Source organism: Oncorhynchus mykiss, chromosome 12, assembly GCF_013265735.2.
Source record: "Oncorhynchus mykiss isolate Arlee chromosome 12, USDA_OmykA_1.1, whole genome shotgun sequence".
NCBI classification, from domain to species: domain Eukaryota; kingdom Metazoa; phylum Chordata; class Actinopteri; order Salmoniformes; family Salmonidae; genus Oncorhynchus; species Oncorhynchus mykiss.
The window spans coordinates 81,435,279-81,447,557 of record NC_048576.1 but is presented as its reverse complement, the minus strand read 5'-3'; the positions used below and the strand labels follow the sequence as shown (position 1 = coordinate 81,447,557).

At 43.2% G+C, this 12,279-nt stretch overlaps 1 protein-coding gene across 1 annotated transcript; it reads left to right on the top strand.

The window, feature by feature from the left end:
* Window positions 1–1,619: 1,619 nt before the first annotated feature.
* On the top strand, window positions 1,620–12,184 carry LOC110538606 (TBC1 domain family member 17). The gene is made up of 17 exons (XM_021625522.2): window positions 1,620–2,283; window positions 3,424–3,519; window positions 5,121–5,198; window positions 5,281–5,398; window positions 5,524–5,707; window positions 5,980–6,091; window positions 6,176–6,346; window positions 6,654–6,779; window positions 6,907–7,010; window positions 7,130–7,224; window positions 7,324–7,440; window positions 7,581–7,681; window positions 9,418–9,517; window positions 9,746–9,843; window positions 9,967–10,083; window positions 10,180–10,266; window positions 10,375–12,184. Exons 1-17 carry the CDS (start codon window positions 2,254–2,256, stop codon window positions 10,567–10,569), a joined length of 1,929 nt encoding a protein of 642 aa, XP_021481197.2. The 5' UTR covers window positions 1,620–2,253; the 3' UTR covers window positions 10,570–12,184.
* Window positions 12,185–12,279: the final 95 nt, after the last annotated feature.

Genomic DNA, 12,279 nt, shown 5'->3' with positions numbered 1-12,279 from the left:
TGATTGAATATTATCTGCTCTTGGCTTGTGTGGATGTATGTATGTGTTATGCAACATAGCTGACTTGAAACATTGTTAAAAGCTTCAGGGCCATGGGCCTTTCACATGATGGAAAAATACAGAGTAGCATGGGGTTGCAGAACAAGCGGTCTTTTGTTAGATAACAGGAGCCAGGTGCGAGATAACGGTATGGAGCATGAGCGCATGGATGTTCTTCACAGCAACAGTTACATCTATCAACAGAAGCGCCAAGAGGCGGGGACTCGCCTGAGCGCCTGCAATAGGCTGAGCAAGTTTAAACCACGCCCAGTCTCTACTGTGATAGGCCAACAGACGGGTTGGAACTGTCTATCACAGTATAAAGAATACTGTTTACATTCATCTTGTCAGTTCTCTGTTCTGCCCTGCGTGGTATTACAGTGAGCCCGTATATACGAAAGTTGCATTTGGCATTTATTACTTAGCTAATAAAAAATACATAGTATAAAATCGGTGACTCGTTGTTATATTTATCCTGATACCAGATTCGAATTTTCGCAACTCTAACACCGCTATCATCCAGAAGGCGAGGTCAGTACAGGTTCATCAAAGCTGGGACTGAGAGACTGAAAAACAGCTTCTATCCCAAGGCCATCAGACTGTTAAATAGCCATCAATAGCTGGCCTCCAGCCAGTACCCTGCCCTGCACCTTAGAGGCTGCTGCCCTATGTACATAGAATCACATGTCACTTTAATAATGGAACACTGGTCACTTTAATATTTTTTACATACTGCTTTATTAATTTCATATGTATATACTGTATTCCAGCGGTTTAAGGCACTGCATCTCAGTGCTTGAGGCGTCACTACAGACGCCTGGTTCAAATCCAGGCTGTATCACAACCGGCTGTGATTGGGAGTCCCATAGGGCGGCGCACAATTGGCCCAGCGTCGTCCGGGTTTGGCCGTGATTGTAAATAAGAATTTGCTCTTAACTGACTTGCCTAGTTAAATAAAGGTTAAATAAAAATAAATAAATACATCCCAGTCAATGCCACTCCGACATTGCTCGTCGTTATATTTATATATTTCTTCATTCCATTATTTTACTTTGAGATGTGTGTATTGTTCGATACTACGGCACTGTTGGAGCTAGGAACACAAGCATTTCGCTACACCCGCAATAACATCTGCTAAATATATATATGTGACCAATACAATTTGATTTGAATACCCATAAAACCTAGTTGTCAAACAGAGAAATGGTTCCAATCGTTTTTCCACCATTAATCTTTCCCATATGGGATTTCAGAAACACATAAGGGCTGTGTTCGTGTAGGTTTACCCTGGCGTGACGTTTTGATAATCATGTAAATCTCGGACAAGGAGACATCAGTATATTCGGCTCTACTTACTCTCAGATTCGAAAATGCTAATTACCATCAAGGTGGACATCATGCAAAACTACAAATCCCTGCAAGCTCCTGCACATCATCGCTAGCTGACACCCTTGTTAACAGGTATTGTGTCAATTTAAAACTTGCACAAGACAGTTCACAGAATTGTCCATTTAAAGAAATGTAGCCAATTTATTCATTACTACATTTAGATAGTTAATCCAGAGATTTTTTACCTTTGCCTCAATTCAGCAGTCTCGTCCAGATCATCATGGCATTTGTAGTTCTTTATAATAGCCTCATTAGCGTTTGCTTTTTGGGGGTAAATACAGGCGAAAATATTGATAAGTCACCTTGTCCTAGAGAGATTCACACAGTTATCAAAACGTCACACCGGGGTAATCCTAAATGAAATACGGGCCTTGTTTTAAGGTGACATCAATGGTGGAAAAAAGATTGGAACCATTTCCCGCTTTGACCACTAGGGTTTATGGGTATTATGATTCCAACGGTGGTACTCTTGCCACGTTAAGAACAACTGGGAAAATACTTCAAATCCTGACATCGGTGATCGTCAGGTCGGAAAGTCGGAGCTCTAGAAAGAAGCCCGAGTTGGATAACTGTTCTATCGTTTTTTCCGAGTTCCCTGTTGTTTTGAACGCACTGAAGTCGGAAGTCGGACATTTCCGATTTCCCAGTTCTGAGTTCCCTGTTGTTTTGAACGCGGTATCTATTCCAATTTAAACGTGCCACCACATATGATTGGTTGATGTTCCTGACCACCTGCCTTACGTATAACATAGACCGTGCAGTCTATGTAGGCGGAAGTCTTCTTCTGACGACAATTGTTTTGGAAAAAAGGCTAGTGGAAGAATAATGGAGCCAAAGGCTGAGACTAGTCACAAGGTAAGCGCAATGTATTGAAATTGAAGTTTAGATTTCGTCTTCGTCTGATTGATTCGGTCTGTATTAAAGGGCCGCTAACTAAATAAACTCGGTTATCACCAATTGTAGCTTGAATATCACCTTCACAACAAAGTCGTGTGATATTTGGGGAAGCTGACGTAACTACAGTAACAGTTAGCTAGCTAGCTAACGTTATAACAACAAACAAGCTAGCTTCATAATTATTTCCAGATTAAATTGATATTTGCTGCTGTGAAATATTACTTGTTCAATAAATTAGTCACGAGAAATATCATCATAGCTGTGCTATTTTCCACGGCAGACTTCAATATGTAAAGCAATAAGCACTGCTGGTTCTCTAACAGCTACTAGTAGTAGTTAGACCTGTTTACAGTGAAGTAAGGGTCCCGGGGCCGAGGATCCCATTCCATAAAATTAGCATTGTAAACTTCCCTGTGAATGTGATTACGGTATCTAACTAACGAAACGTTTGAGCAGTTCGTTGGTGGAGGATGGCTTATGTAATATTTCACCTGAATTGATGTCACATCTGGCAAATTATTATTGATTATACATTTAGGGTAATATTCAGGATAGATATGATGGTATATTGTATTTGTATGGAAGCTAGCTAGATGTGTCCAATTGGGTTCAGTCAGTTTAAGTCCAGTAGGGTAATTCGATTCTGAGCTGCAGTAGACACAAATCAAGTGTTATTTGTCACATGCGCCGAATACAATTGGTGTAGACTTTACCGTGAAACGCTTGCTTACTAGCCCTTCCCAACAATGCCGAGTTTAAAAATAAAATGTTAACATAAGAGGAATAAAATGCACAGGAATGGAGCTATAGACAGGGAGTACCAGTACCAGACACTACCTGGGAGAAACCCCTGGCAGGCACACAGGTGGAATCACTGTGTGAGTGACTCATAGTGTTCATGTGACTCTGTTTTGTAGGCTACAGTAAAGTCCGCTAACTCATCCTCTTTGGGATGTCATATGATTGTCATACCCCACCCTATTCCCACTCGATCACACTTTCTGATTCATTGCACTGGAATCCATGACATGACATTTTGCCCTTAGTTTTCACAGCAAATTATATTCTATTAATAGCATATGTTGTTTTGTCACACAGCTGGTGTTTGAGAAGGAGGGGGTTTACCTTCACACCAATGCCAAGAGGAGCAACCAGGACACCACAATCCCAGGATTCATCCGTATAGTGGAACGGGTAAGTTAAGCTTCTCCCATAGACACCATATTTACAGTGAGCTCCAAAAGGGGTGGGTATAATTTGTGGAACGTTGCAAAAGGAATCTGTCCAAAAACTAAGTAATTTACAAGGAGGTTGGGACATGTGGAAAAACTTAATAAAATAGCCCACTCCCTACCCGGTATCTTTTTCTGCCACTATACAACTTTGTATGCGTTGTTTGTTGGCAACTTTGTTATTTGCAATGTTTTTGGGACCGATTCCTGGACAGTGACACATTTATTTTGTCTCTGTACTCCAGCTCTTTGGATTTGAAATGATACATTGAATATGAGGTTAAGGTGCAGACTGTCAGCTTTAATTTTAGGGTATTTTCACCCGCTTAGGAGTTACAGCACTTTTTTTAGGGGACCAAAAGTATAGGGACAAATTCACTTATGTGTATTAAAGTAGTCAACATTTTAGTATTTGGTCCCATATTCTTAGCATGCAATCATTACATTCATTACAATCATACATACATTAAGCTTGTGAACCTACAAACTTATTGGATGCATTTACTGTTTGTTTTGGTTGTGTTTCAGATTAGATCCAGGTTTTGTGCCCAATAGAAATTAATGGTAAATAATGCATTTTGTCATTTTGGAGTCACTTTAAATTGTAAATAAGAACACCTCACATTATTGTGGATGCTACTATGATCACAGATAATCCTTAATGAGTTGTGAATAATGATGAGTGAGAAAGTTGGAGGCATAAATATCATATCCCCTCAAAAATGCTAACATCTCCTGTTACTTTAATGGTGAGAGGTTAGCATGTCTTGGGGGTATGATAACTTTCTAACTCATCATTGTATAATTTCAAGTCCAAAGTGCTGGAGTAGAAAGCCAAAACAACAACACCATTGTCACTGTCCCAATACTTTTGGAGCTCACTGTATATGAAAATATTGCCCCCCGAGTGGCACAGCGATCTAAGGCACTGCATCGTAGTGCTAGTGGCGTCACTGCAGACCTGGGTTCGATCCCAGGCTGTGTCGCAGCCAGCTGTGACCGTGAGACCCATGAGGCGGCGCACAATTGGCCCAACGTCGTCTGGGTTAGGGGAGGGTTTGGCTGGCTGGGATGTCCTTGTCCTATCGCGCTCTAGCTACTCTTTGTGATGGGCCGGGCACATGCGCGCTGCCATCGGTCGCCAGCTGGATGGTGTTTCCTCCGACACGTTGGTGAGGCTCGCTTCTGGGTTAAGTGAGCAGTGTGTCAAAAAGCAGTGCGGCTTGGCGGGGTTTCGGAGGACGCATGGCTCTCGACCTTCGCCTCTCCCGAGTCCGTACAGGAGTTACAGCGACGGGACAAGACTGTAACTACCACTTTGCACTATCATGCAAAAGAGGTAAAAATAAAAATGCTATTGGTTGATTGATTGAAAACCAATTCTGGTCATATTCAAAGTGTACTCATCCCTGTGGTGGAAGTCTTTGTCATCAGTAACTTTCTTTTGCTTCCTTTAGTCAAACACATAGGCCTATAGATCATATACAGTATGTCCTTTCTTCTTAGTGTTAGGCTATCACACATTATTCTGGACTAGACTAAGGTGTTTGTCTATGTTTACAGGGTGGGGAGCCAGCTTTGGAGTGGAGCGCACTAGAGGACGAGGGCCGCAATGCGGCTGCTGTATTCTACACTAAAAAGGTGAGCGCTTGTTTAATACACTAGTGACACACATCACTCTGTTTTCTTCATGTTCTTTATATACGGCCTGTCTTCCTGTTAGGATGGAGAAGGAGGGGTGGAGGACACCAACTTTGACCCTGGCTACGAGCCAGACTGGGCAGTCATCAGCACAGTGAAGAGAGACCAAGTCAGAGAGCACCCCCCCGTCAAAGAGACAAGTACGTAAACTTTTATAACTTGCCTTCTGCGTTTGTAGTTCTCATACTAGGCTATACTCACAAGTGTGTTTGCAGCAAGTGTATAGTGCTATTCTTGATGTTGATGTCTCCCCCTCTGTTCCCAGGCCAGTGGTCGTTCTCCCTGCCTCTGTCGGAGCTGTACTCTCTGCGACGGTCCCGTTTCTCCCTGGGCCGTAACTTCCTGGTTTTTACCAGCAGGGGTGGCCACCCCCTACCTCCTCTGCACTTCCACAGGGGGGGCACCAGGGAGCTGTTGAGGGCCATGCAGCGTTACATCATCCTGGCCCCGTGAGTAGCAGCAGACAGCCAGCTCTCTCTCTCTCCGATCAATGCCTCAGAGGAATTCAAGGCATTTCACTGGCATTTAACTGGACTCTGAACAGTAGAGTTTAGCAGCTGTTGTACCCAACCCCCTTAGTACATATATTTTGAAGTGTCTTTTTCATACTTTCTCTCTCTCCTTCTTGCTAACATTTTCTTTTATTCTGAGCTTCTATATCTTCTCTGTCGCTGTCTGTGTCTCTTACTATCTGCCTGACTGTGTTTTTCTGTTGTTTTAGATCACCTGTAGATGGTCGTCTCTTCCTAGCGTATCCCCATGACTCTGGGGCTCTCTCTCAGTCCTTTGATGAGCTGCACCTCTTTGACGATGGAAGCTCCGACCTCGTCTCTGTAAGTCTTGTGTTTTGTGTGTGCTATTCTCTGAGAAGGTTTTAATGTGTGTGTTTATAATTATATTAATCTCTTTGTTTCCAGAGGTTTATCCAGGACCCTTATGCCACCACCTTTGGGGGATTCTCCAAGGTCACCAATTTCTTCAGAGGGGCTCTACGACCACCAGATTCCCCCTTCCACCCCCGTGGCCCTCAGGACCACCATGGGCCCCCCACAGCTGACGACGAACCAGGCTTTGAGCTCATCACCTGTGTAAGTGGGGGGGATGGGGTTGGAGATGTAAACTCATCACTAGCCCTGACATTTGTGGAGTAGATGGAGAAGAGGACCTCACTTTATAGCATCCAGATGTTGGCTGTAACATACGGATGGCGATATCGTCCAGATGTTGGCTGTAACATACGGATGGCGATATCGTCCAGATGTTGGCGTTAACATACGGATGGCGATATCGTCCAGATGTTGGCGTTAACATACGGATGGCGATATTGTCCAGATGTTGGCTGTAACATACGGATGGCGATATCAGTGGTGAGAGTTTTATTTTTGGTGGCACCAGGGGGTGGAGCTTGGCCCTAAACCAGACGTAACCAGGGGACAGCCTCTCGACAAATGGGAGGAGTTCCTGGATCCAGAGGGGCGTGTGAAGGACCCACAGCAAATCAAAGAGCTGGTCTTCAGGGGGGTAAGACCTTACAGTATAATTCCTCTCTTGTAAAAAAAACACCGGACACCATCTTCCATCCAAATGGGTTTTGCTGTACATTGTCTACACCATGTCATTCAAACCATCCCTCCTTTCCCTCTCCTAGGGTATCACACCCTCCCTGAGGAAGGATGTGTGGAAGTTTCTGCTGGGTTTCTATCCCTGGAATAGTACTGTGAAAGAGAGGGAGGACATTCTGAGGATGAAAACGTTAGTCTCTTATTATCTTCCTCGCTTGTTATGGCTCTCTTATCACAGACTGGGACTGTTGTCTAAACGGGAGTGAGTAAATTCATCTCCACAACCCCTCTGTGTTTCTCTGTCTTCAGAGATGAGTATTTCAGAATGAAGGTTCAGTGGAAGTCAGTCAGTGAAGAGCAGGAGATGAGGAACTCCCTCCTCAGAGGATACCGCAGCCTGATAGGTTGGTGTTGCTGTTTGTTAAACATGATCTCACGCCTCATTGGTTGACACACATTTTATGATTTGTTACTTATCTGTTCATGTTGTTTTGATTGGACAGAAAGGGACGTGAGTCGGACGGACAGACACAACACCTTCTTCTCTGGCAACGACAACCCAGGCCTGACTCTTCTCAATGACGTGCTGATGACATACTGCATGTTCAACTTTGATCTGGGTAAGCCACTTCCCTTGTCCTTACACTTGAAAGTTCAAAGCCATTGTATCACATTTCAACTGTATTGATTATCAATATCTCACACCTGACTCTCCTCTCTCCTTGTGGTTCCTGTTGTCTCTCTCTTTCTCTCCCTGCAGGCTATGTCCAGGGGATGAGTGACCTCTTGGCTCCTCTCCTTTTTGTCACTCAGAACGAAGTGGAGTCCTTCTGGTGTCTGACAGGTTTTATGGAGATGGTGGTAAGCACCTTACTCTCTTGTTAAATACTCATATACAGTGCCTTGCGAAAGTATTCGGCCCCCTTGAACTTTGCGACCTTTTGCCACATTTCAGGCTTCAAACATAAAGATATAAAACTGTATTTTTTTGTGAAGAATCAACAACAAGTGGGACACAATCATGAAGTGGAACGACATTTATTGGATATTTCAAACTTTTTTAACAAATCAAAAACTGAAAAATTGGGCGTGCAAAATTATTCAGCCCCTTTACTTTCAGTGCAGCAAACTCTCTCCAGAAGTTCAGTGAGGATCTCTGAATGATCCAATGTTGACCTAAATGACTAATGATGATAAATACAATCCACCTGTGTGTAATCAAGTCTCCGTATAAATGCACCTGCACTGTGATAGTCTCAGAGGTCCGTTAAAAGCGCAGAGAGCATTATGAAGAACAAGGAACACACCAGGCAGGTCCGAGATACTGTTGTGAAGGAGTTTAAAGCCGGATTTGGATACAAAAAGATTTCCCAAGCTTTAAACATCCCAAGGAGCACTGTGCAAGCGATAATATTGAAATGGAAGGAGTATCAGACCACTGCAAATCTACCAAGACCTGGCCGTCCCTCTAAACTTTCAGCTCATACAAGGAGAAGGCTGATCAGAGATGCAGCCAAGAGGCCCATGATCACTCTGGATGAACTGCAGAGATCTACAGCTGAGGTGGGAGACTCTGTCCATAGGACAACAATCAGTCGTATATTGCACAAATCTGGCCTTTATGGAAGAGTGGCAAGAAGAGAGCCATTTCTTAAAGATATCCATAAAAAGTGTTGTTTAAAGTTTGCCACAAGCCACCTGGGAGACACACCAAACATGTGGAAGATGGTGCTCTGGTCAGATGAAACCAAAATTTAACTTTTTGGCAACAATGCAAAACGTTATGTTTGGCGTAAAAGCAACACAGCTGAACACACCATCCCCACTGTCAAACATGGTGGTGGCAGCATCATGGTTTGGGCCTGCTTTTCTTCAGCAGGGACAGGGAAGATGGTTAAAATTGATGGGAAGATGGATGGAGCCAAATACAGGACCATTCTGGAAGAATACCTGATGGAGTCTGCAAAAGACCTGAGACTGGGACGGAGATTTGTCTTCCAACAAGACAATGATCCAAAACATAAAGCAAAATCTACAATGGAATGGTTCAAAAATAAACATATCCAGGTGTTAGAATGGCCAAGTCAAAGTCCAAACCTGAATCCAATCGAGAATCTGTGGAAAGAACTGAAAACTGCTGTTCACAAATGCTCTCCATCCAACCTCACTGAGCTCGAGCTGTTTTGCAAGGAGGAATGGGAAAAAATGTCAGTCTCTCGATGTGCAAAACTGATAGAGACATACCCCAAGCGACTTACAGCTGTAATCGCAGCAAAAGGTGGCGCTACAAAGTATTAACTTAAGAGGGCTGAATCATTTTGCACGCCCAATTTTTCAGTTTTTGATTTGTTAAAAAAGTTTGAAATATCCAATAAATGTCGTTCCACTTTATGATTGTGTCCCACTTGTTGTTGATTCTTCACAAAAAAATACAGTTTTATATCTTTATGTTTGAAGCCTGAAATGTGACAAAAGGTCGCAAAGTTCAAGGGGGCCGAATACTTTCGCAAGGCACTGTATTACCACATAAGAGTGTTAAAACATAGCATTATACATTTATACACTATTTTAACGTTCTCTCTCTCTCGGGCCCTCAGCACCAGAACTTTGAGGAGTCTCAGGAGGCCATGAAGCAACAGCTCCTTCAGCTCAGCCTGCTGATGAAGGCTCTGGACCCTGAGCTCCTTGACTACCTGGGTAAACAATGACTATCACTTAGTTACTGTGTTTCTCTTACACTTCACCATAACTCAAACTTGTTATTACTCAGTGAGGTAGACATTCATCAGGCAGTCAATTCTCCAATCAGCCAATTGATTATATTTGACCTTAACTCAAGGTGTGTTATGTAACTACCTGGATGCGTAATCGGTTGACATGGTAAATTCTTCACATTGTTATGTTATTATGTTGTCTCTCTTTCAGACACCCAGGACAGTGGCTCTCTGTGCTTCTGTTTCCGTTGGTTACTGATCTGGTTTAAGAGAGAGTTCTCCTTCGAGGACATCCTGTCCCTTTGGGAGGTGAGTGGGTGGATACTACTCATTAGAAACACTCGCATGTAGCCACACACTATATGGAAAAAACACCCTTCGTTTTACAATATATGTAAGTAAACACACAGTGAGCGCACTGTTCTGTGCTAGGTTCTTTGGACTCGTCTGCCCTGTGAAAACTTCCATCTGCTGATGGCTGCTTCCATTCTGGAATCACAGAGGGGGGAGTTCATCGGCTCTGACCACGACTTCAACACTATTTTGAAGGTTTGTTGGAAATGTGTTTGAAGTTATTTTTCTTAATGATGTTGTCTTTTTGTTTGTGTGTACAGTACTAAGGACTGTGTTTGTGTCTATGTGCAGCACATCAATGAACTGACCATGAAGCTGGATCTGCAGACAGTCCTACGAGGAGCAGAAGCTAACTACCTACAGCTGGCCTGCTGCAAAGTAGGAAATATCTTAGAGGAGGATACATTCATTTGGACATGATATATTTAACATATTGTGTATTGTCATCTACCCTCCTCTCCTCTCTCCATTCCTTCTATCTCTCAGGAGCTGCCGGTGAAGGTGCAGGAGGTCATTGGTCTGTACGTTCCCCCCAGCCCTGATGACGAGACGAGCCCAGAATCAGAGTCACATGAGACGCAGCAGCTTCTCAGCCAATCACAGGCAGCAGCTACAGAAACGAGCCAGTCAAGTAACAGCACTGCTGCTGCAGCAGCACGCCCTCGCCCTACCTACCCGTAACTCTGAAGGACAGGGTCATTGACATGAGGAGAGAAAGCCATTAACCGATATGAGGTGTTTCATATAGGAAGATATACGCTCAATGGCCAGTTTAGTTATTTTTTTCATTTATTTTTAGGTACACCCATCTAGTAAGGGACACCCTTTTGCCTCCAGAACAGCTTCAATTCATCGGGACATGGACACGTTGCTCAATTGATATCAAGGGACCTAACATGTGCGAAGGAAAACATTTCCATGCCATTACTTTACCCTCCACCAGCATGTACCGTTGACACCAGGCAGGATGGGTCCATGGACTCACGCTGCTTACACCAAATCCTGACTCTGTCGTCAGCATGATGCAACAGGAATCGTGATTTGTCGGACCAGGCAATGTTTTTCCACTCCTCATTTGTCCAGTGTTGGTGATCGTGTGCCCACTGGAGCTGCTTTTTCTTGTTTTTAACTGATAGGAATGGAACCCGGTGTGCTCGTCTGCTGCAATAGCCCATCCATGAAAAGGACAGAGTTCAGCGGTTCAAGATGGCGTTCTGCACACCGCTGTTGTATTGCGCCGTTATTTGCCTGTTAGCTTGCATGATTCTTGCCATTCTCCTTCGACCTCTCATCAACGAGCTGTTTTCGCCCACAGGACTGCTGCTGACTGGATGTTTTTTGTTTGTCACACCATTCTCGGTAAACCCTAGACACTGTCCTGCACGAAAAGCCCAGGAGGGTGGTCGTTTCTGAGATACTGGAACCGGCGCGCCTGGCACCAACGATCATACTGCACTCAATGACGCTTAGGGCACTTGTTTTGCCCATTCTAACATTCAATGGAACAGTAACTGCATGCCTGTCTGCCTGCTTTATATAGCAGGCCATGACACTCGCTATCTATAGGAGCTAACCATTTTTGTGAATGGGGTGGTGTACCTAATAAACTGGCCATTTATTGTATGTTGGATGATATGGGGCATAGGAGAGAGAGTTTGATAATGTACTGATGAGGGTTGCAGACTGTTACCATTTCTGACAGACGGGGCATTAGAGTGAACGGTGAGAGGTTGTTTTTTTTTTCATGAATGTAACTATCCCAAAATATTGAAATGGTCTATATATGCAGTGCTTTGTCTTTATATAAATACCGCAATACATTTTTTTGTTTCCCATTTTGTGTGAATCCAAGTTATGTCCAGTCATTTATATTTATGTACCGGTCTTGTGAGAATTTCTTTTTTTCATTTTTTTCTTCCAAATTCTTCTTTGTGTGAAATGCTTCCATTTTAAAATAGTCTGTTAAATTGTTTTATCCCTTTCTTTATCTCAGCCCATTTGTCCCTTTTTAATGGTGTATCATTGTGGTCTGCATTAGTTCCACCCTGTTGTTCCTTCTATCCATGCTCTCCTCTCTATTGCTGTCCTTCTCACTCTAAGTAATACTAAATATAATATGAAGAATAATCTTACTGACAGAGCATTACAAGTACTATAAAATGCCTGCCTTGTAGAGTGTTATACATGCAGTACTATAATGTTTAAGGTTTTTAACTACTGGTATTATGTCATAACAATATTTTCATTTACCTGAAATTGCTGAATCTTACCAAATAAAGGGTACAAAAACAATCAATTACTGGTGAAATTGACTCTTTTTTTCTGATGTTGTTTACAAGTCATATGTTCCCACCAGACAGTGTGAACCCCCCCAATTCTGTTAACCCTCCA

Bases quoted from the DNA above. Each gene is read 5' to 3' on its own strand.
- LOC110538606 (XM_021625522.2), top strand. From the start codon at position 2,254: ATGGAGCCAAAGGCTGAGACTAGTCACAAG. The intron at 5,399-5,523 runs GTACGTAAACTT...CTCTGTTCCCAG, and splicing joins CCCCCCCGTCAAAGAGACAA to GCCAGTGGTCGTTCTCCCTG. The intron at 7,441-7,580 runs GTAAGCCACTTC...CTCTCCCTGCAG, and splicing joins CATGTTCAACTTTGATCTGG to GCTATGTCCAGGGGATGAGT.